Source organism: Atta colombica, unplaced genomic scaffold (assembly GCF_001594045.1).
Source record: "Atta colombica isolate Treedump-2 unplaced genomic scaffold, Acol1.0 scaffold207, whole genome shotgun sequence".
Classification (NCBI taxonomy): Eukaryota; Metazoa; Arthropoda; class Insecta; order Hymenoptera; family Formicidae; genus Atta; species Atta colombica.
The window spans coordinates 487,187-510,218 of record NW_017259302.1 but is presented as its reverse complement, the minus strand read 5'-3'; the positions used below and the strand labels follow the sequence as shown (position 1 = coordinate 510,218).

Genomic DNA, 23,032 nt, shown 5'->3' with positions numbered 1-23,032 from the left:
TAAGGCCAGGCAATGTAAAGACGTGATAACGGCTATGAGAAATGACAAGATTCAGATAGTGTTCTGAGAAATTGTGTTTACCTTTCATGCATCCGTATTTAGTATCTGGCACAAAGCCGGGGGGACAGAACTTGCAGATAGGCTTGTGCTCTTCCACGTAACAGGGGGCATCAGCCGGACAGGTAGAGTTTCTGCATGGGTCCACGCAGCGATAGTTACGGCACGCCAAATCTGGAGAGCAGCCACTGTCTCGCAGGCAAATGGAGAGGGAGGGATTGCAGTTTTTGGTGCAAATGCACACGGGACGGTGGTCCAGGACATCGCAGGTTTTATCGGCTGGACACGGTCTTTTGTTTCTTACATTACAGGGATTTTGACATTTCCCATTGACGCACGCAGTGTTCGAGGGACAATCGAAGTCTCTCGAGCAGGTAAGCGTATCAGGAGCACAGGTCAATTCCCCGATTTCGTTGACTACGAAGCCGTATTTGCAAACACACATAGGTTTGTGATTCCGCACCTGACATCTCTTGTTGACCTCGCAGGTATACCGAGAACTCAAACACGGGTCGCGGCACTCGCCTGTCTGCGAGTGGCAGGAGAGACTCTCCGGACAGTCGTAGTCAGAGGAACAACCGATGCTCGGCGTAGGTTTGGGATTGAGCGTGTCGCATTTGGAATCTGGATGGCAGGCCGTGTGGGGCATGCCGATATAACACTGCGGGCATGAGCAACGCGGCTTGTGTAGAACCACTCGGCACAGGGCATTGATTCCACAGGCACCGCGTAGCGCGCACGGGTCCAGACATTGTAGATTTATGCAGGCTTTTTCATTGGGACACTCTAAGTCGCTGGTGCATTCGCGCTCTATTGTCACGATAGTGGTGTTCAAGTCGGTGTAGAGTCGGTGGATCGTGGGTGATGGGACAGGAAAAACAAAGAAAAAAGCATTTATAAGAACTGTGAAAAGAAACTTTCTCACAAATAACATAAACCACATGCTTTGTATTTATGATGAAAGTAGGGTAGGCTCTGTGAAGAGGTATAGAGTAACGACTTTACACTTTTTCAAAATATCAGACATCTTCTCAGAGAAATTACAATGGCAAGCAGCGATATTTACAACACAAGCCCCCACAGATTTCAGAATAAGAGGAAATAATAACCCGTGAATATCAGCAAATATCAAGCATGGGTATATGAGAATGTCCCTTTCGCAGTTCCCAATCTGTATTAATCCTAAAATAGATATATAGTGTCGACTGTAAATGTGTACCTCCTTGTTACAAGTGGCACTATAAGGCAAATGAGTGTCTTTTTGTTTATTCAATTATATCCTCAAGACAGATTGGATACTGAAATAAACATTCTACATATGAAGTTATGTGTGAGATATGTGTGGAACGTGTTTTCTCATCTCAAAATTATGTACAGTATATCCTATATTGTATAATATGTACAGATAATGTACTCTTTGCTTATACGTAAAATATGTATATATCCAATATCGTGGCGACATACTGCTCCAATCACATCTGTCTCTCGATGTTAAGATTTTCACTCGATTAATACGTTTTATGTATTACTCAAGTCCTACTAAACAATACATGGTTATTCTACGGACCATGTTCCTGTGATTGTCAGTATTGCTCGCTAGTCACAAATGCTGTACATAAAATTAATCAACCGCGGCTCGGTTAAAAAGTTAGTAGGCTGTATTTTCCTACCTGTTGTGCATTCAATATCTGGCGAACCGCTTGTACCTGGTGGACATCGGCAAACGAATATAGCTCCATCTCTAATACATTCGGCGTTCTTCCCGCATCCATTCGTTCGACAGTCTCCTAAATCTCTATCTGAGCTACCTATATCAACAAATTGTTAGTGATAATATCAATCAAAAATAAATTGTTATAAATATTTATTATTTTATCATAATATTAAAATATATTTTTAAGATATTGCATAGTTGTATCTTGTTTTATATTTTTTTAAATTTATTTAAATTTAAATTTGTTGTAATAATGACACATACGTATAAAAAAAATTTCCTCAATTTATTTTGATATTATTATATCTCTCATTAATATATGTCTTGTCAGAGTCCAGTAATATAGTACGAAATATAGTACGTACATGCATGCATTGGATCGCCCGATGGATTATTCGGTGGACAATAGCACTGTGGCTGATTCTTATAAATTCGACAGGCTGCATTGATGCCACAACGAGTGTCTTTGCAAAGATCACCATCGCAGAAACACACTTGATGTGGGTCACCGTGGCATCCCGGATCACATGTGCACTCGAAACCATTTAGAGTTTCTCGGCACTTAGCGTTAATACCGCAAGGTCTTCGTAAGCATTCATCTCCACCTAAGAGTGATTAAAAAATCGCACGTATTAAAAAAGTTATTCTCGCAAATATAATTTCTGTAAATGTAATGAACTTGCCTTTCTTGCAGTTAATCTTCGGATTGCCAAAGTGTCCTGGCGGACAAGAACATTGTGCCTTCCTGTTGATCACACGACATTGCGCATTAAAGCCACAAACGCCATGTTGTAAGCACGGATTTGTGCAAACACCGTATTCGCTGCAATGTTTGTTTAGCTCACAATCATCATCGTGATGACACTCCAGTTGATAACATTCCTGACTTGGTTCACCCTGATAACCTTCTGGACATAAGCACACCGCTCGATGGCTTGAAACACGGCAAAGTGCATTTATTCCGCAAGGCGATCCCTGAGCGGAACATGGATTCTCACACTGGCCATTTGTGCATGACAATGATGACGGACAATCGGAGTGGGTGCGACAGCCAATGAGGCATAAACCTCCATCGCATACGTATCCCTGTATTTAATAAAACATATAATTTTAATATATTACATTAACATTAAGTCAAAAAAACGATAATTTCTCAAAATTTTCTTGAAATTTACCTTTGGACACGCATTGTTGATGTCACACTTGATGCGACATTTACCACTATGACAGACTTCGCCGCAAGAACAATCGTTCTGATGGTGGCAGCTGGTGGTGCAAAAGCCAATTTCGTCGCACTCACACAAGCCGTCGCAGGGAGTCATAGTCTTGGCACAATTAATTAGCGCGTTACCATAATAATTTGCGGGACAACTGCATTGAGCCACATGATTGACTACTCGACAACCGGCACACTCTCCACACGCTTTGCCACCATCGCATGGACCTGAAGATCACAATACAATTACATTACTCGATTGAAACATTTCAAATCTAATCTAATGTATCAATGATTGTGTTCGGTTTTGACGTTCATGCATTGTAAATTTTATTCTATCTTTATTACATATGGAAGGATGATAAAATGAAGTCTACTCGTGACTATACTTACTTCTGCACTGATTATTGATACAAGACTCATCGCTCGGACACGTATTATCACTGCGACATCCAATGTCACACATGCGATTGTGACATATTTGATTTGCGAGGCAATGATCATCGCTGTTACATATCGTTTTGCAAATACCACCGTCACAACGTTCGTCGCTCAAACAATTCGCATCGCTGAAAAAACATAATCACTTAGTATTAAAACAAGAATAATTTTATACGATTTGTTCATAATTATGTATTCTAACCTTCTGCATGTGGAATAGCACGATTTACCGTAACACGTTTGTCCTGGTAAACATTCAAGTTCAGATGAGCAAGGAAGGAACGTCTGCTTGCAACTAATACGAGCATCTCCTACCAACGGCGATGGACACGTGCATATCTTTTGATGATTAACGATTGTACACTTGGCGTTTACACCGCAGGCGCTAGTCAATGAGCATGAATCTGTAGGCAAAGAATAATTAAATAGAATAATAAAAGCTAATAACAATAACAATGTACTTTTATACAAAAAAATAAAGTACAAATGAGCAAAAATAAATTCCAAATGATACTGATGTTCTTTTGACAGAATTACAAATAAAATAAAAATATAAAAAATCTCAGTAGCCACCTACCAATACACTGATTGTTTATACATTCGTAACTGTCCTGGCATTCTATGTCCGCTCGGCAACCGGAAATACATACTAATCCCTCGCAAATCTCGCCGCTTCTACAATCTTCGTCCCGTCTGCAAAGTGACTTGCAAATACCAGAGTTGTCACATCTCTCATTGCTCAAGCAATTCGCGCTGGATGAACAGACAGGTGTGCAAACGCCAGCGATGCAAGATGTGCCCACAACGCAATCCCGATTGGCCTGACATATTGGGCCCGGTGTTCTCAGACACGCAACTTTGGCAGTTGGATTTGGTATAAAACCGGTAGAACAGGAACACGTAGCACGCTGATTGAAAACGGTACATTTGGCGTTTGGTCCGCATGGTGTAGCTTCACATGGATTTACACATTTGTTTTCTAAACAAGCCTCATTCGCATTGCAGTCTTCATCCGCACGACAACCAAACGAGCACATGTTGTTCAGACAGACATGACCTAAGAAGCAATCATTGTCCAACCGGCAAGTCAACAAGCAATTGCCGCGTATGCATTTTTCATTCAATGCGCAATCATTATCAACAGTGCAGATAGGCAAACAAACGTTCTCGCGACAGGTGTTGTCTCCATTGCAATCTCCGCTTCCGAGACATGACACTGGTACTATAATAATAGATGTTTTATAGAATGTTCAAAGAAATATCGAAGATATTTTCAAATTTTGCAGACTCATTCATATACTTACGTCTTACGCATTCTACTTCGGAATTGCCGGTAAAACCTGGTGGACAGCTGCACTGTTTAATATGACTTCTCACTTTGCATTCGGCATTTATGCCACATGTTCCTCTTACATCGCACGGATCTAAGCATTGCCCGTTCAAGCAAACATCGGACAAGTTACATTCCTCATCCGATTGACAAGATGCTGAAATGATATTATTTGCGATATTATTAACAATATCATTAAATACAGTAAAATTGCTTCTCAGATAGTTATTTATACGGAAATGTTTTTAATAATCATAAAAATCGAGAAAATTAAAAATTTAACAATTATTTACTCACGTCGACAAATGCCTTCATAACAATAAGTATTGACTAAACAATCGATTTGTGATGAACAAACTACTGGTCTTGGACGACATCCCACGCTCAGATTATTAGGATCGCCTTCGTAATCAGCACGACACTGACAACTCGCAGCATGATTGCTTGCGACACAATCTGCATTTGGACCACACCGAATACGTGCGCAAGTATCTGGAATAAAAAGATTAAATATAATATGTAATAATATGTAATAAATAAAATATATGTGTTTCAAATCCTACACACGCACAAGCATTACATGTATTATACATATAAAGAAGATAATAAAATTATAAAATGCAATCACTGGAATAATACTATAAAACAAATTGGTAAGTTTAAAAACACGTACCAAAACATTTTGGTACATTATTGATGTTGACACATTTGGCAGTTAACGGACAGTCCACGTCCTGAAGACATTCTACCGGCGGTTGACAGCCGCTATTATAAGGATCTCCGACTGTACCAGGTTGACAATGACACTTGAAATGTCCTCGCGTGTTTTCACACAATGCGCCTGGTGCACAGGGTACATTTGCGCAGTAATCTATCAGCTTGCAAGCATGAGTGGGTTCTCCTGTATATCCAGGTTGGCATGTACAAACCTATATGACAAAACATTATTATTATAAAAAGAATACTGTCAAACAAAACTCTAATGTAATGAAATAATTACCTGGACATGTTTCTCTGTTGTACAAATAGCATTCACGCCACAGGGATTATGTGCAAGACAAGCAATTCTGCATCTATGAGAATCGCAGATCTTCTCCTGTGTACAATCATCGTTAACTTCACATTCAATAGGTTGACAACCAATTTTGTCGTCTTTAGCATTTCCGAAGAAGCCATGCTTACAGGAACACGTTGCTGCATGATCATCAGCTTTGCATTCGGCGTTACGACCACAGAGTATTACATCGCAAGTTCTATGACACTCCGCCTTGATTAAAAAGAATAGGAAGAAAAACTTATATCGAGAATTCTCTGTCAAATTGACCACCGTATTTAAAAATTGTATTTAACATAGAAAAATTACCTTGCACATAAATGCAGCTTCAGGCAGCATAAACTGTCGAAAGTCATGTAAACAATTGTAAAATTCAAGATGGCGGATTTAAGATGGCGGACATGAAGCACAAAAAAAAAGAAATAAAATAAAAGACAGTGTCAATACTCGAATTCACTTTAAAATTTGTTTTCAAGTATGTTCTGATTACAAATCCGGTGTCAAATATTAGAAATTTAAAATGGCGGACATAAAAATGCAAAATATAAAATAATTTTAGAAATTTACTTTAATCTCATATTAAGAGCTTCGAAGATAGTGAAATAGTACTAATGTTCGTTTTTCTATTTTTTATGAAGTTTTTGCTGTGAATATGTATTCTATTTTTCAGTTAGTATACATATAGTAAATAATCATTTAAAAATATAGATGTGAATAAAAATAAAATAAATTGAAAACATAAAAAAAATAAAAAACAAAAGAATTAAAAAACAAAAATTAAAAAATTAAAAATTAAAAAAAGAAATGTAGGCTTTATGTACATATACATGTTATATATTGGGTTGTCCGGAAAGTTCGTGCCGACTAATCTATATAATTTAAATAAATGTATACTAAAATTTAAATCTTCTGCGTTTCAATTTTCCTTCAACATCGGCACCAATAGATTCGATAACTCCCTGTGAATGGAAAGAGCTTTTCGATTTATCTATTTTGCACTTTTATATATTTTAAATTTCTAAAATTTGACAACAAATTTGTAATCAGGATCCACGACATACTTGAAAAAACTTTAAAGTAAATTTAGAGAATTACATTGTTTTTTATTTTATTTCCTTTTTCTTTTACTTCCGCTATATTGGATCCCCCATCTTAAATTTTGCAATGATTCACATAGCTTTCAATAGCTTATGTAGCTTATGAAGCATTTGTAAAGCATATGTAAAGTGGTTTTTCTATATCAAATACAATTTTGGAACGGTGCCGATGGATGGCCGATTTGACAAAGATCCATATACACACACACACACACGCGCGCGCGCGCGCGCGCACACGTATGTATATATTTCTCTGATAGAATTGATGAGAAAATAATTTTACTCGTAATTAAAATTTTATTTTTAATAAAACATAGGATTACCTGTCCAATATTATTCTTAATACATTTTTCGTCATATGAGCAGTCATTGTCTGACGTACAACGTAATTCTTGAACACATATATTGTTATGGCAGTATTGATATTCTGGACAGCTAGAATTACTTCTGCAGGTAGGCTGACAAAGACCATTAATACAGAGTTGATCGCCGATGCAATCTCTTGTACTTCCACAAAGCGCTGCAAATAGTAATAATCAGATTGTACATGAAATTTAGAGATTTTTAAAGTATACGATTTATAAATTAACTATACTTCTTCGTAATTGTTCGATGATTAATTTACCTGTGCATATCCCTCCGTTACATACTGAACCGGTTGCACACTGTGAATCACTTTTGCAATATTGAAGCGGAGTGCATCCAAGATTCGGATCACCTGTGCCGCCAGGTTGACAGGTGCATACCGCGCTATGATTAAGCGATGAACAATCAGCACCATGTCCGCAAACGTTCAAAAGAGAGCAGGGATCAACGCACTTATGATCGAAGCATGCATCTGATGGACTGCAGTCACTGTGATAGTTGCACTCCAGATGAATACATTCCGTCTAAAACAAATAAGAAATAAATAGAAATAAGATAAAATTAAAGTAAAAGTATAATTAACTATACAAATATTTACAAGTTTAGAATATCAATTATAACAATATTGATACAAAGTATTGTATCAATATTAAATGGTTAAATTTTAGAAAATTTGAAACTCAAATTTTTAATACTCACTGCCGGATTTCCTGTAGTTTGTCCAGGACATCTACAAATCGGAACATGATCACGTGCGAGGCATTCTGCATTTCTACCGCAAATACCCGGTGCATCGCATGGATTAGTGCATCTGTTATCAATACAAGCGGCTGAATTTGGACAATCCGAATCCGTGAAACAATCACCAGGTTGTTTACAACCCGTTTTGAATGGATCTCCTACTAAACCATGCGGACAAACACAGGCGAACGATCCCTCCGCATTCTGACATCTATACATTTTTTAAATATTTTATTTTAAAAAGATCTATGAATTAACTTCTCTTCTCGCATAATTATTTATAATCACAAGTTTCACTCACATAGCTGAAGAATGGCAAGGATTTTGCAAACATTCGTTAACGTCAGCGCAAATGTCACCGATAAGAACAAAGCCAGAATAGCATTTACACACGCTGACGTGATCGATAGCTAGGCAATTACCATATCCACAGTTTACTTGATTGCAAGGACCTGATAAAACGAATAAGCAAAAATTTTAAGAACTTTATAATCATTTTCTTTTCTAAAATTATAATTTTATCTTTTCTTATAAAACTAATCAAAATGAACATAGTTATTTATTTATGCAATCATAACTTACTGCTACATTTATTGATCTCTTGGTTGCAATATTTATCCGTTGGACAGTCACTGTTAGAAAGACATTCTACTTTAAAGCACCCTGAGGCATCGCCAATGTAACCAGGCTGGCATTGACAACCAGCAGCATGATCCAGAACGGAACAAATAGTATTTAAACCGCAGTCGACAAAAGAGCACGGATCTGAACAGTTGTGTTGAACGCAGGCTTGAGAATCAGAACAGTCCTTGTGCGTGGTGCAGTGATGCGGCAGCACACAGCCCAATCCTATAGGATCGCCCGCGGTACCTGAAGGACACGTGCAACGATAAGAACCATGAAGATTGATGCACTCAGCACTTGGATGACATGGTTGATCATCACACTCGTTGATATCCAGGCAATGTTCGGGACCAGCAATAAATCCGTGGCTGCATCTAAGAAAAGAAATTAAGCGTCATAAACCTTTTAGGATAATTAGTTATAGATATTTAAAAAAGTAAGAATGCAATATAAGTGATTAATCAATAAAATAAGTGTGGATTAAAAAGGCAATACCTGCACTTGCTGTTAATGCATACTTCGTCGCGTTTACAACCAACATCCGAGGTGCAGCCCGCCTCGCACGCTCCATCGATACACAATTCACCGGGCAGACAATTACTGTCGCCGTAACATATCTTCACGCAAATGCCATTCTTACAGCGCTCGCCTTGCGCGCAATTGTTCTGTTCCGAACATTGACACTGGCATAATCCCGAGACACACAGATGCTGGCTAGGACAATCTTGCGGAGTTTGGCATACGTTTGGTACTCGAACGCAACCTTGTTCTGGAGTAGGATTACCATGGAAACCGAGAGGACATGTGCATGTGATCGCGTGATTAGTGCAACTGCAGATCGCATTTGGTCCACACACATCTTTTCTACTGCAAGGATCTAGAAACACATAAATTTCTTGTTTTTCTTTCAAGAACTACGGCCGACATTATTTCACACATTGACACACAGAAGAACACACAGAAGAAATCATATGTTTTTAAGTTAAAGGGAGAGTCTCAGGTAACTAGTTCAAAAAATCGAAATTTTTACTTTAATCAATAATAGAAACATAGAAAAATTGATAAGAACAATGTAGAAAATATCTTCTTAAAGTTACAGAATGAAATTCGATGTTTTAAAGATTCTACAGCTCATTTCTTACGCACAAATATGTGAGCGAATGGCGCGCATCGAGATCTTCATTCGGATCGATCACAATAAAAAAAGCAAATGTTTTTTCAAGCACCCAAGTAGCACACAGCGTCTACAAAACGTCAACAAAAAACTAAAAAAGCGCATATAATCACTTTTTTTTTAGCTCTTTGCTATTTAAATATACCTATAAGTCAGTCAGTTTACGTTCTTTATTATGTCGATTCAACTCACAAGGATGATATTTGACAACGGTCTTTCCAGAGCCAGTTCTGTTTCGACTTCGATCTGTACGAATCTAAAGCCAAGATGTTCTATCCGAACAAAAGTAAAAGTACAAATGCTCGTGTAGCAATGGACTCAAAACGAAACTTTTATGTAGATTCATTAACAAGGAAGATAAATGTATGGGACAAAATGCAACCGCGAAAAAATTAACTATCGAATAACTGCGAGTAATCAAGATTTTGTTTATAATCCCGTTCATAATTGCTACAGAATTATAGGATATTTAACTATTTTTGGCATCCTATCAGAAATACTTATTTGCAAAGAATGCAAGCAAAATTATAAAATTTGAAGAAGCAGGAAATCGAGCGTGTTCGGTTTTAAACTTGTTACATATCACTATAATCATAAAGAAACTCAAGGCCTTTTATAAATAACGGTTATAAAATTAATCAAAGCCATCTTTATTGCGACTCGTATTTTTAACAAAGGTTATTATATAATCTTGAAAATAGTGGAAACGCTAAAAAAATTGAATAGCAATATAAATTATTTACTGATATGCATGATGCCGAATGGGTAACGAAGCAGAAGTGTTGCAATCTAAATAGCATGAAGGATGGTTCATGGAAAACAAATCAAATTAAATGGATTCTACGAAAAAGCTAAAGGATTGATATATGGATTTGAAATAGCAGATTAGAAAAAAACTGCTGTAAGCTTTTTTTTACTTTTCGATTTTATCGAAAATTTTAAACGCGTTTTTCTCGAAACTAGTTTTTAGGAATTGATGGAGAAGATTATTCAAAAACTATCATTACACGATCGAGTTGTCTCTACTGAGCATACATATTGTTTAATGTTATAATTTGTCGATGAACCTATAAAATTAATAAAAAAATAATTTAAACTATTGTTATTACATAAATAGAAAAAAACTTTGTGAGCTAAAATCGTTTTTCTTTAAGTACCGCCGTTTATTCAATTTTCAACTTTTTACTTATTTTTCAGGTTTATTGAATTTCAGAAAATAAGCAAAAATTTTGATTTTTTATTTCAGATAAGAACAAGAAGCACTACAATGCCAATGAAGCTATACATATAGATATAGCTATTTAGAGCCATTATTATTTTTAAATTAAATTAAAAAATTAAATTAAAAAATTTTTTTAATTTTTAAATTATGCGTTAAAACACATAAATTTTTTTAATTGATTCGTTGCATCATTTCTTCAAAAAAAAAAAAAATTTCTAAAAGTTACCTATTTTTTAGCGATTTACATGAGACTCCCTCCTTAATAGATTTTATGTCTGTATAATTAGTATATACATATATGCAAAAAATTTATTTGAAATGAGTCAAAATTATACTATAATCGTGACATACCTTGACATTTATTGTTAATACATGATTCGGTAATCGGACAATTTTTATTACTGCGGCAGCCGAGGATGCATCCTCCACTTACACATGCATGATCTACTAGGCACTGAGAATGCGCAATGCATGACACCATACACTTGTTGTTAATACATTTCTCTCCGTCCGAACAATCAGCGACTGAACGACATACAGCTAAAACAGTCAAAATTCTCTGTTTCATAATTTGAATATTTTCAATATAATGAAATATTTTCAATATACTGAAATGTTACCATAATTATTAATTGTTTATCTATTAAATCAGATTACCTCTGCATTGTCCATCAATACAGTAGCTGTCTTCGCATTGGGCGTCAACTGTGCAGTAATTAGTACCCCGCACGCAGCCGTGTTCTGGACCACTGGAGGATGGCACGAACCTGTGAATACACTTGCAGCTCGGTTGATCATTTACGATTTCGCAGAATGCGTTAGGACCGCACGCATTCTCGCACGGATTAATGCAACGATGCTCATGACAGACGGAATGCACTGGACAATCCTTGGGACTAGAGCAGTGTCCTTCCGGCTGGCAACCATTCACATAAGGATCGCCGACATGATTCGGTGGGCATTGACACACTGGGTTGTTCATTGGACCAGCGACACACAACGCAGTAGGATGACAAGAATCCGGATGACATGCCTCCACGGCGACGCATTCGACATCGGGTACTGGGTTCGGGCGAAGCCCAGGTGGACATTGGCAGATCGCTTTATGATCTTCTGTTATGCAGACCGCGTTTACACCGCATGCATTCTCGTCGCAGGCGTCGTAACAAGTGTGCGTAAGTCGGTTGCAGAGTTGCGCCGGTGGACAGTCAATGTTGTAGACGCAGGGCACCGCGCGACATCCAGACGTTGAGTCATTCGGATCGCCGGCATACTGTCCAGGCGGACATTCGCAGTTCGCCACATGGTTATTGACGACACAAAGCGCATTGGGACCGCAGGTGATAAAGTCGCAGACCAGTTGGCAAGCGAGCGGGCCGTCTGGAGTGCTACGACATGTCTGATCCTCCGCGCACTCACTATCTGTAGAACAACGGTTTTCGCGCGAGCTGTGACATCCCCGACGATCATTCGGATTGCCGATGTAGCCTGGTAGACAGTCGCAACGGCCGTGATGATTCTCCATTACGCAACGAGAATTCGCGGTACAAGTGAAACCATCGCAAAGCGACACACACTTTAATACGCCAAGCGCATCCGGTCTACAACCCTCGCTCGAGTGACAGTCATCATCAGTTATACAATCGGGTACCGATGGCTTCTCGCAGGACGACTGTATCGGATTCCACTCATAGCCGTCCTGACACTTGCAAGTGGCGTGACCAGGTACGATCAAATCGGGTTCGCATTTTTGATAGGCGCCGCATACCACTTTATTGCAAGGATTTACACAGTCGCGCACGCCGCCATCCAGAGTAATGCAGAAGGCACCTGCCGGACAATCCGAGTCATGTACACATCCGGGTATCACGGACTTGGACGGTTGGCAACCCTCGATTAAATTGCTCGGATTACCCTGGTAACCATCAATACATAAACAAGAGGACACATGATTCTGCGTGATACATAATGCATTCGGTCCGCATTGCAGCTTGCTGCATGCATCTACGCACTTGCGGACGCCTTTGCCAACCTGGAAACAGATCTCCTGCGGCTCGCATTCAAGGTCGTTTAAGCAATGACCATGCAAGTGGCAACCTTTGTGCAAATCATTGGGATTGCCGCTATAACCAGGCGGACATACGCACACTCCATTCTGGCAAACAGATCTGGGACCGCATTTTATGTCGCTGCACTGATTTATGCACTTATGATTGACACAGATATAATCGAAGGGACACGGTGCAGTGTTACTGCAAATACAAGTAGAAGGATCAGCGCATGGTCCCACCTGTACTTGCTGACATCCAACGAACGGATTGCCGAAAAAGCCATCCTTGCAGCGACAGTCATAACTTCCAAGAGTATTGATGCACACTGCATTACTTCCGCATGCATTTCCGTTGCATTCATTGATATCTAATACAAATATACATTCACATATAGGTTTTTATCACTATTTATACTTGATATCGTGAAAAATGATGTTACATAAAAAAAAATTAATTATATTTTTTAAAATATTCCATTATATTAGTTCTACATTTTGGTTATAAAAGAACTGCGAAAGAATCAATTAAAATTAATAAAAACTAACCAAAACATTGGATGTACGGATTGCCAGCGAAACCAGATGGGCAAAGACACTCGACAGCGTTAGAACCCGCGTTACAATGAGCGTCTTTTCCGCATACCGCAGTAGAACAATCGGACTTTTCTTGAACACCACAGCCGTGATAAGGATTCCCACTGGTACCTGGATTGCAGATACACTTTGATTCCTGAAGACCATATTCGCAATGTGCATTTTTCCCACAGAATGGATCGCAGTGTGGTGGTTGAATGGCTACGGAAAAAAAATTAAATTTTTCAACCAGGATAATATATGATTCAATATTATTTTCCCTTATACGCAGAGAAACATTCACAGAATAAAATAAATACCTCTATCCTTTCACATAATATAGATGCGTTACGTTTGTAATACTTACGTGGCATACAAAGTAGATCGGGATTGCCGACAAAATAGGGATTGCACACACATTTATTCGTTAAAGGATCGCACATGGCTCCGATGCCGCAAATCACTCCTTCGCAGCGCCGTTTGCAACGTCCACTGATGCATACGCTTGGCTCGGCACACGGAATTTCAGAAGAGCAAACATCCGGAACACACTGTCCACCAGGGAAAGGATTGCCCATGAAACCTTCGATACACTTACACGTCGGCCCGTCGTAACTAACGATACATTGAGCCCCAGTGCCGCAAACAAAACCATCGCATTCTAAAATCAAAAAACGGAGTATTATTTCATCTAAAATCATAGTAAAGATTTAGACGATAAATTGATAACTTACTAACTGAAAGTATCATTTGAAAACTAAGCTATGCTCGTATTATAAATAATTATTAAATTTCTTTTTAAATTTAGATAAATCATTTATTCTATAATACCCATAATAACACACATTCATGTAAGAATGTTTTTAAATTTTTTTAATACATAAATATATGATGATAAATAATAATTTTAATATGTAAAATTATCCAGATTTATAATAAAAAATTTATAAAATTCGCACTTACGTGAAACGCATTCGTTATTTTTGCCTTCCGTGAATCCAATTACGCATCTGCACCATGCTGCGTGTTTATCTGGCTCGCAGTATGCATTAGGACCACAAGGTACGTTATCGCAGGGATTGACGCAATTTCCTTGGACACATGATAAATAGTTTTCGCAATCGTCATTTGACGAACACTCGCTTTTGCCGGTCGGAGCTCCAGTACAACCAGCACCGTAAGGATCGCCAATCATACCTTTAGGACACTCGCATGTATGATCTCCTTTCGTGTTGATGCAATATGCACCGTGTCCACAAGGATTGTTCGCGCATTCGTTTACATCAATACATCCGTGTTGCGGATCACCTTCGAAACCAGCCTCGCACATGCATCGCGGTGGATCACTAGGTGTGCATTTTGCATTAATACCACACGGGAAACGATCGCAAGGATCTGCAATAATAAAATTCAATAATAATTAGGCATAGAAGACATTATGATTATCATGAAATTTATACTATGTCTGAGCTGTTCTAATAATGTGAAATTCGTAGACTTACTTTTGCAAAGATTTCCATTTAAGGGATCTGTGTAGAACGGCGGTGGGCACACACATTCCCCAGGCTGCACACATTTCTCATTAGCTTTACATTCGTGATCATTGGTACATCTCTTCTGTGCTGGAGAACAAAGCCCATTATATGGATCGCCACCGTATCCGTGCGGACATATGCATTGATGAGAACCTGGTAGGTTGATACATTCGGCACCGTAGCCACAGACTTGATGACCCACGATGCATTCATTTATATCTACATATGAAATAATATTTTTCAGTCGATCGTATCAAATACATTTATATTCGCTTCAAATTGCTGTCAGTTAAATTTACAACAAAAATAAAATTTCTTTTAAATTATAATCACTTTGTCATACCTTCACAGGAGCCATCGGATTTGGTCGTGTATCCCTTAGGACAGGCACAATAACTGACACCACCGGCAATTGTTATACACTCAGCACCACTTGGACACTTTTCACCCTTCGAACATCCGGCAAGCATGCATTTACCATTGACAATTTTGTACGGAGGTTGACATTGACATTCAATGCTGTTGCATTCTGTAATTTTTATAATAAAAATTTTTAATAATACTGACGCACATTTTAATAGATAATAATATAATTATTAAAATATCAAGGATAAAAAAATCAAGAGTCCTACCTTCGCAAAGTGAGAAGGGATTTCCATTGAATCCAGGTGGACATTGACACTCGTAACTACCAGGGAGATTCTTACAAATTGCGTTGACACCACAGGCAGGCTTTTCTCTGAGCTCCATACATTCATTAATGTCTCTGCATTTACCGGTCTCGTGATCGCGCGTGTAACCACGTTGGCAGATGCACACACTGCTACCCACGAATTCATCCTTAATGCATTGTTCTCCAGCGGGGCAGGGCGCACTGGGACCACACACATGAGGTGTTTTAGATTCCTGGCAACCGCCACTGTAAGGATCGCCCGTCATGCCGCTTGGACACTGACATGAGAAGGAACCGGGCTCGTTGTTACAGATTGCCCCTGGAGGACACGGATTTATTGCACATTCGTTGATATCTCGACAACCATCCTTTATTCCGGGCTTTCCTGTGTATCCGTTGCTGCAGAGACATGTCGCCACGTCGTTCAAGAGCATGCAATGCGCATTGGGTCCACAAGATAAATCTTCACATGGATCTAATTAGATAGACACGAGATTATGAACTGACATTTTATTCAAAGATAAATCTTCAACATTTGAAATAAAGATAACTTCATTTAACTTTTAAATAATATATATTACATACGTCTGCAATCATTCCCGACGTTTGGCTCAGGACACAAGCATCTTTTTTGTAGATCACAAATAGCGTTTCCTGGGCAATCATCGTCAATTTCACATCTCACTATGCCAACGCATTTAATATAAGGATCAGGATCTGGTATGGTTTCTTCCGGACAAGTGCAAGAGTAAGAACCTTCAATATTGGTGCATGTTGCTCCATGACCACAAACGTTAGATTTGGTACATTCGTCAATATCTGTGTATTTATTTAAAAAATATATAAACATAAAACTAATAAATATATAAATATATAAACATAAAACTAATAAAATAATTAAATTAATAATTCTTATAAATATATACATATTAAAAATATATATATATTTTTTTTTTCATATGACAAATAAAAATAATAAATATTTGCAAAATTATTATAGATAATCATTAATAAATAATTTATCTCAAATTTTACCTATACATTGCTTGAAGGCATTTCCTGAATATCCGAGTTTACATTGACAACTAAAACCACCAGGTGTATTCGTACAAATGGCATTTCTGCCACATCTTCCAGAAGGTCCATTGATCGCATCGCATTCGTTTATGTCTAATTGTAAGTAAAGAAAATAAAACAGCGTTAAAAAATTTACTATCATAAATGATATTTACGTTGAATAATGATTACAAAATATTTCGATTCTTTTAAGAAATATCTGTTTGCTTACCGACACATCCAGCCGCTATGTCATTTGGATTGAAGGTCCAACCATCTTCGCATATGCAATAAGCTTCGTGACCGTCGGCCTTACAGAAGGCATGTTCACCGCAAGTTACCTCATCGCACGGTGCTATAAAATAATAAAAATTATGACTATAGCTTTTTAACAGCATAAAAATTACTCTTCTCTTTTTACGGTTTTTCTATTAATCATTTTTACATAATATTTCTCTTTCAAAGATATAATATGTATGTATACGATAACATTGAAATGCATAACAACGATTACCTTTGCACGGTATATGAGGCGGTGTGCCAACAAATCCAGATTCGCATTCACAATGATAACTTCCTCTAGTGTTCGTGCAAATCGACGCAGGCCCACAAGGATTAGTAAGGCATTCGTTTAAATCCACGCATTCAGCACCGATGGCTTTGAAGCCATCTTTGCAGAAACATTGTCCCTCGATGCACTCGGCATTGTTGACGCAATCGAAATTCGATTTGCAAAGAGTTGTCACGTCGGTCTAAAAACGTTACGATGAGATACTTTATTACTCCGTACTCATAATTCTTGTCACGTTCGGAAACATTGTAGTTGGAAACGAGAACTGGTTTTATCATATGTACGGTTATCTTTTAGACGCGCGAATAAAAAGCGTGCATTCATAATAAATGGAACTGTGAGTCAGTTTTGTGGCGTTACAAACGACGAAAATAGATTTAGAAAAGAGGTAAACTAATGTAAAACCGGTTCGCGTTTATCTTGCTTTGTGTGCACGACGCCACCTCCGTTTCATTTGCTTTCTTTTATCCGTCGCCTTCGTAGAAAGAAACCGCGGACCGGTCAAAGGAGCAGACCTTTTGAAATATTTGTCCTGGAACATCTCTTGCGTGGAAGATCTTGTCCACATATATATGTATGAGATGACTCGAGACGAAACGCAACAAGTTATTGAATTATTATACCTGATCGCATGCGACTGCCGGACTGGACCTAGCACTGTATCCTGGTGGACAAAGGCAGTTATAACCAGGCTCCTCGTTCTTGCAAATCGCATTTTTCCCACAAGGATTTTCCAAAGCTGTGCATTCGTTGATGTCTAGAAAAGAAAAGCAGAATGCCAAGATAACAGAAAAATTCCACAAAGTCAAAGATTTAAAGAAACAAATCTGCATTTTGAGTATCACAAAAATTAAAGATATTAAGTATTAAGAAAATATAGAATAAATTTTTGTACGAAAATAGTCAATTTTTAATTTATTTAAATAAGCATTTAAAAAAGAAATTATTGAAAATATGAATATATTAAAATCGTAGTGGGAGCATTCTAATTCCTGGCAACACTCTTAAAATCATGAAATTCATGATTAAAGCCTATTCTACAATATGCTCTTTGTTTCCTATTTCTTGCTTTTTATTTTTTGCTTTTTTCTTCTTTACAACTGTTTTATCAACAATTGTATTTTTTACTATGTATTTCTTTCGAAGTTCATTAATTTTTATCTCGGACGATATAAAACAAAAAGACGGATAAGAAGCAAAAAGACAAGATGTAAAAAATAACAAAAGGCAAGAAACAGGAAACAAAAAGTACATTGTAGAATATACAGGCTTAAGGGATTCATTCAAAGGAAACATTCGCAAGAGAAAATTATTGATAAGCTAACCACTGCACTCCTTAAAAGGATCGCCGGTGTAATCCGTCTTGCAGCTGCAAGCAAAGCTACCGACCGTATCGATGCACTCAGCGTTTTCGCCACAGGGGTTGCGCTCGCATTCGTTCACGTCTGTTAATCAATATTATTAATCATAGGATGATTATTATACATGCAGTATGACAAAGAATGTTATATGAAAGTTTAGCTATGACTGACTTTCGCAGCGGGTTAGTCCCTGACCGACGAAACCCGGGGGACAAATGCATTTGTATGAGCCCGGGACATTGATACACCTCGCGTTGGCCGCACAAGCGTCTCCACCGATGCACTCGTTCATGTCGACGCAACCGTGCGCGGAATCCATCCGGTAGCCGATATGGCATCTACATTCGTAGCTACCTTCGGTGTTTACACATTCCGACTCCGCACCACAGGGCGAACTTTCCTCGCACTCGTTCACATCTGCCGGTGATGGTCAGTTAGTAGTCATGATTGTTAGACGTACGACCGTGGATATTTGTGAGTTCAACCAAATTGTCAAATTATCAGTTGTCATGCATCACACATAAATCAATATTAGGATCTGGTTTTCACGAATTTCTTAATCGAAATAAATTCTTTGTCAACATTTTGTTAAGATGTAATTGTTATATCAATGATTAAGAACAATGTTACTAAAGCATGACAATTAATTACACACACACACACACACACACACACACACACACACACACACACACACACACACATACATATCACATTTAACATATTTTAATTTTTCCACGCTATAAGGCATTCTATGTTTTACTTATCACTCGTAATAAGCTATCACGTAATAAGCTAATTGTACGTATTCTTAAGCCTTACCGTGGCAGCCTGTCATCGGATCACCATCCATTCCATCAGGACAAGAACATCGGAAGCTACCATGTACGTTCGTACAGAGAGCGGAACGTCCGCAAGGACTCCTCAAGCATTCATCGACATCCCTGCACTCTTCCTCAGGACTTCCGTCGTATCCGTCGGGACATTCGCACTTATGCGCGCCTGGTACATTCACGCATAGCGCACCTCTTCCGCAAGCACCCTCGTATTTGCATTCGTCAATATCGATACACTAGATAAATTTAAATTCCATAAATTTAATAAATAAATTTATGGTATGCACACATATTCTTAATTATGCATTGAAATTTAATAACATTTTCTAATATTATACGTGTATGAATTTATATTTTATATTATATATTTTATATTTATAAAACATTTATATTTTATTCAGTAAAAATTCGTATTTTTAAATATAAAATTTATAAAAATTTTAACTGAGGATACACATGCTCTTGCTTTAAAATAAATTATAGACAGAATAAATATTTAAATTTTGAAATTGTCGTACTTCATCGGAATTATTTATAATATAAATATATTTCAATTCGGAATTTGTCAATATATATATATATATATCATGATTGGCTTGCATCCTCCAGAAGCCCATCATTTTAAATAAACGATAATTATTAAGATTAATATCCTCATCGTCATATAAATATTCGAAAAAAAATTGCCGCGATAAGGCAATTGACTCGCAGGCATGTTATTATCCACTTTAATCTCCAACTTATCGTTTTCTTGACTGCATATCCTTGATCTCACCGATGTACTCACACTGTTGAACGGGTCTCCCGTAAATCCGTCTTGACACGTGCAGGTGTAATTACCAGGTATGTTGTGGCACACAGTATTGTCGCCACATGCACCTGGTATCGTACATTCGTTCACATCCTCGCAATGCACCTCACCATTGCCGATGTAGCCAGATTTGCACTGACATAAGAAGTTCGAGGGTAGATTACAACACTCGGCATTCTCGACGCAACGCCTAGCAATCGCTGGATCGTCACATTCGTTGATATCTAAAGATGTAATATCGTTAATAATGAAACGGATGCACAGCTGGGCATTCGAACAACAGGATAATTACCCTCGCAATGAAAGCCATCGCCTTGGTATCCGGGAAAGCAGGAACATTGAAAACTGCCAAGAGTATTTGTACAGTGGGCAAATATATCACAGGGTCGATATTTACACTCGTTCTCATCTGTAATTTTTAATTTTAATTCAGTTTTATTATTATAAATTATTCCTTACGTATATTGTAGATTTAAAAGCGTAGAAAAATATATGCCAGATAATATACTTGCATCGAATTAATCCAAATGATTTGCATGTAGTAGAAAATACATGTATATATATTAAATGAATATTTGATAAGAAAATTTCATACTAAATAATAATATAATAACATAAATAGTTGCACAAACCTGGAACTTGACAGTTACATCCTCCGAATCCATCGTTACAGTGACAGACCGAATCCAGACAGACACCATTTTGACATTTAGTGCCGTCTTCTTTTGTACAATCGTCTGTAAGATTTTTAGCAAAAATTCGAATAAATTAATAATATTATATTTCACTAAAAAAATATATGCGTAGCTCGATTCTTAATTAATATTTAATATTGATATAAATTTTTGAATAATCTACATATATTTTTTTTAAATTAAAATATCAATCATATTAAAATATTAATAAATACAAAGCATTTTTATCTTTCTTAATGTGTAAATAAAAAATTATTTACATAGATATAAATAATTAATGATTTCATCCGTTAGAAACAGCGTTAAAGGATATACTGATTTAGAAATATCCTGTATGAGAGGCACGAGCCATTTTTGTTAGCTATTAAGTAAGATTATCCGAGAAAAAGGGGTAGATAAATTGCGATTATACTATATAGCTATCGGCTAATCGCGCAATTTTCTCTCGCCAGACCTAATCATCGGTCGAACATCGAAGTTTTTCTTACAAGCCGTGAAGCTACGGCATACGTTCGGTAGATTCGAGTAACGTGATCCACTGGCTCATTGGCAGCTCAGCAACGACAATTATGGTCTCACCGGGAAGATAACGTCCATAGAAAATGAGAATAAAATTCTGCGGCTAATTACAACTCGTAGGCGTGACTCGGTACAATATGAAATAATGACGCGAGAAGAGATTCCCCTTAATTGACTTGGCGAGACGTGATGCTTAACACGTTCTTGCGGTTTATATATACGATGCGAGAAGGAAAATTACTTAGGAACTGTAATGACATCAAGAATGATGGCATGACGTGAAGAAACAACGGAAACGTTGAGGACAGTGTATTGTGAATGTCGTGCGACATCACCCTTTCCTGTCACCGTGAGATACATAATTATTTTACCGCAGGGTTACTCTGGTAATTTCCGGACGAATTATTTCGAGAGGATATGTCTTCTTTTGTCAGATAGCTCACCTGTGCACTTTAACTTGTTGCGCTGCTCGTCCACGCCTTGGTAGCAATCGACGCGATGGTCACAGAGCTTTGAAAGCTCGAGCAACTGAAGGACGTCCGTCGACTCGTTTACTTGACAGCCAAAGTAGCCGTCCTCGAGATTCAGGAAGAATACTTCTCGCTTCGATCCATGGCCGAGTCCTTTACGAGATTCGGCCTGAAAAATCACAAGATAGATTTTATTAGTTATCAAATATTTCAATTATTTATCAATCTTCTTTATCATTTATCAATTACATTTTTGTGCTTTCTGACATTCTAATTTAAATTAAGTTTAATTTTTTTTGACAAAAGACGCGTATCGAATTTAATTAACGTTGAATTTAATTTAATTTAATTAATCTTCCAATTGCAAGTCGAATGGGAGAAAGAAAAAAAAACAAAAATTAATTACTTTCTTTATTCGCAAAAGAATTGAAATTTTTGAGAACTTACCGGATACGAAGATAGAAGTATCCATGTCAGCAACGGCCAAAGATGTTTCATCTTTGCTGTAAAAAGATTAATACCAAAGATCATACCAAAGTTAGTCATATTCTATAGATATTACTCACGCAATATAGAGTTAAACGCATAGTTTTGGTTCATTATTAATGCATGATTTTTTAGTGATGACTGAATGCGCATAACAATGTTTATCACTCTTCCGCGGAGAACGTGTTGCGGAAGAAATTTAAATATAGATATTCCTAAACATGCGCGTAACACAACGACGATGACTTCATACGGGAATCACCAGTGGTAATTGCATCATCGCAAATTCACAAGTGGTTTCGCAAAAACGGCTACCACTTTGCAGCACCCTGGGAACGATTTTTCATGATCGCGCCACAA

The 23,032-nt window shown here is 37.6% G+C and overlaps 1 protein-coding gene across 1 annotated transcript in view; it reads right to left on the bottom strand.

Annotated features, from left to right (window-relative positions):
• Window positions 1–22,732, bottom strand: part of LOC108687413 — an 80,940-nt gene extending 58,208 nt beyond the window's left edge. Inside the window, 40 exon segments of the mRNA XM_018193167.1 lie at window positions 82–867; window positions 1,728–1,865; window positions 2,137–2,376; window positions 2,455–2,857; window positions 2,947–3,215; window positions 3,381–3,556; window positions 3,631–3,832; window positions 4,006–4,650; window positions 4,733–4,915; window positions 5,056–5,250; window positions 5,432–5,687; window positions 5,759–6,025; window positions 6,122–6,154; window positions 7,233–7,429; window positions 7,535–7,799; window positions 7,975–8,227; window positions 8,318–8,468; window positions 8,599–9,014; window positions 9,136–9,517; window positions 11,388–11,576; window positions 11,694–13,454; window positions 13,633–13,881; window positions 14,027–14,320; window positions 14,623–15,054; window positions 15,162–15,413; window positions 15,538–15,723; window positions 15,827–16,342; window positions 16,453–16,686; window positions 16,903–17,037; window positions 17,156–17,278; window positions 17,438–17,675; window positions 18,118–18,251; window positions 18,820–18,939; window positions 19,027–19,272; window positions 19,678–19,927; window positions 20,467–20,726; window positions 20,795–20,911; window positions 21,135–21,239; window positions 22,160–22,355; window positions 22,634–22,732. Of these exon segments, the coding sequence (XP_018048656.1) occupies window positions 82–867; window positions 1,728–1,865; window positions 2,137–2,376; window positions 2,455–2,857; window positions 2,947–3,215; window positions 3,381–3,556; window positions 3,631–3,832; window positions 4,006–4,650; window positions 4,733–4,915; window positions 5,056–5,250; window positions 5,432–5,687; window positions 5,759–6,025; window positions 6,122–6,154; window positions 7,233–7,429; window positions 7,535–7,799; window positions 7,975–8,227; window positions 8,318–8,468; window positions 8,599–9,014; window positions 9,136–9,517; window positions 11,388–11,576; window positions 11,694–13,454; window positions 13,633–13,881; window positions 14,027–14,320; window positions 14,623–15,054; window positions 15,162–15,413; window positions 15,538–15,723; window positions 15,827–16,342; window positions 16,453–16,686; window positions 16,903–17,037; window positions 17,156–17,278; window positions 17,438–17,675; window positions 18,118–18,251; window positions 18,820–18,939; window positions 19,027–19,272; window positions 19,678–19,927; window positions 20,467–20,726; window positions 20,795–20,911; window positions 21,135–21,239; window positions 22,160–22,355; window positions 22,634–22,732 (11,593 nt within the window).
• Between the last annotated feature and the right edge of the window lie 300 nt (window positions 22,733–23,032).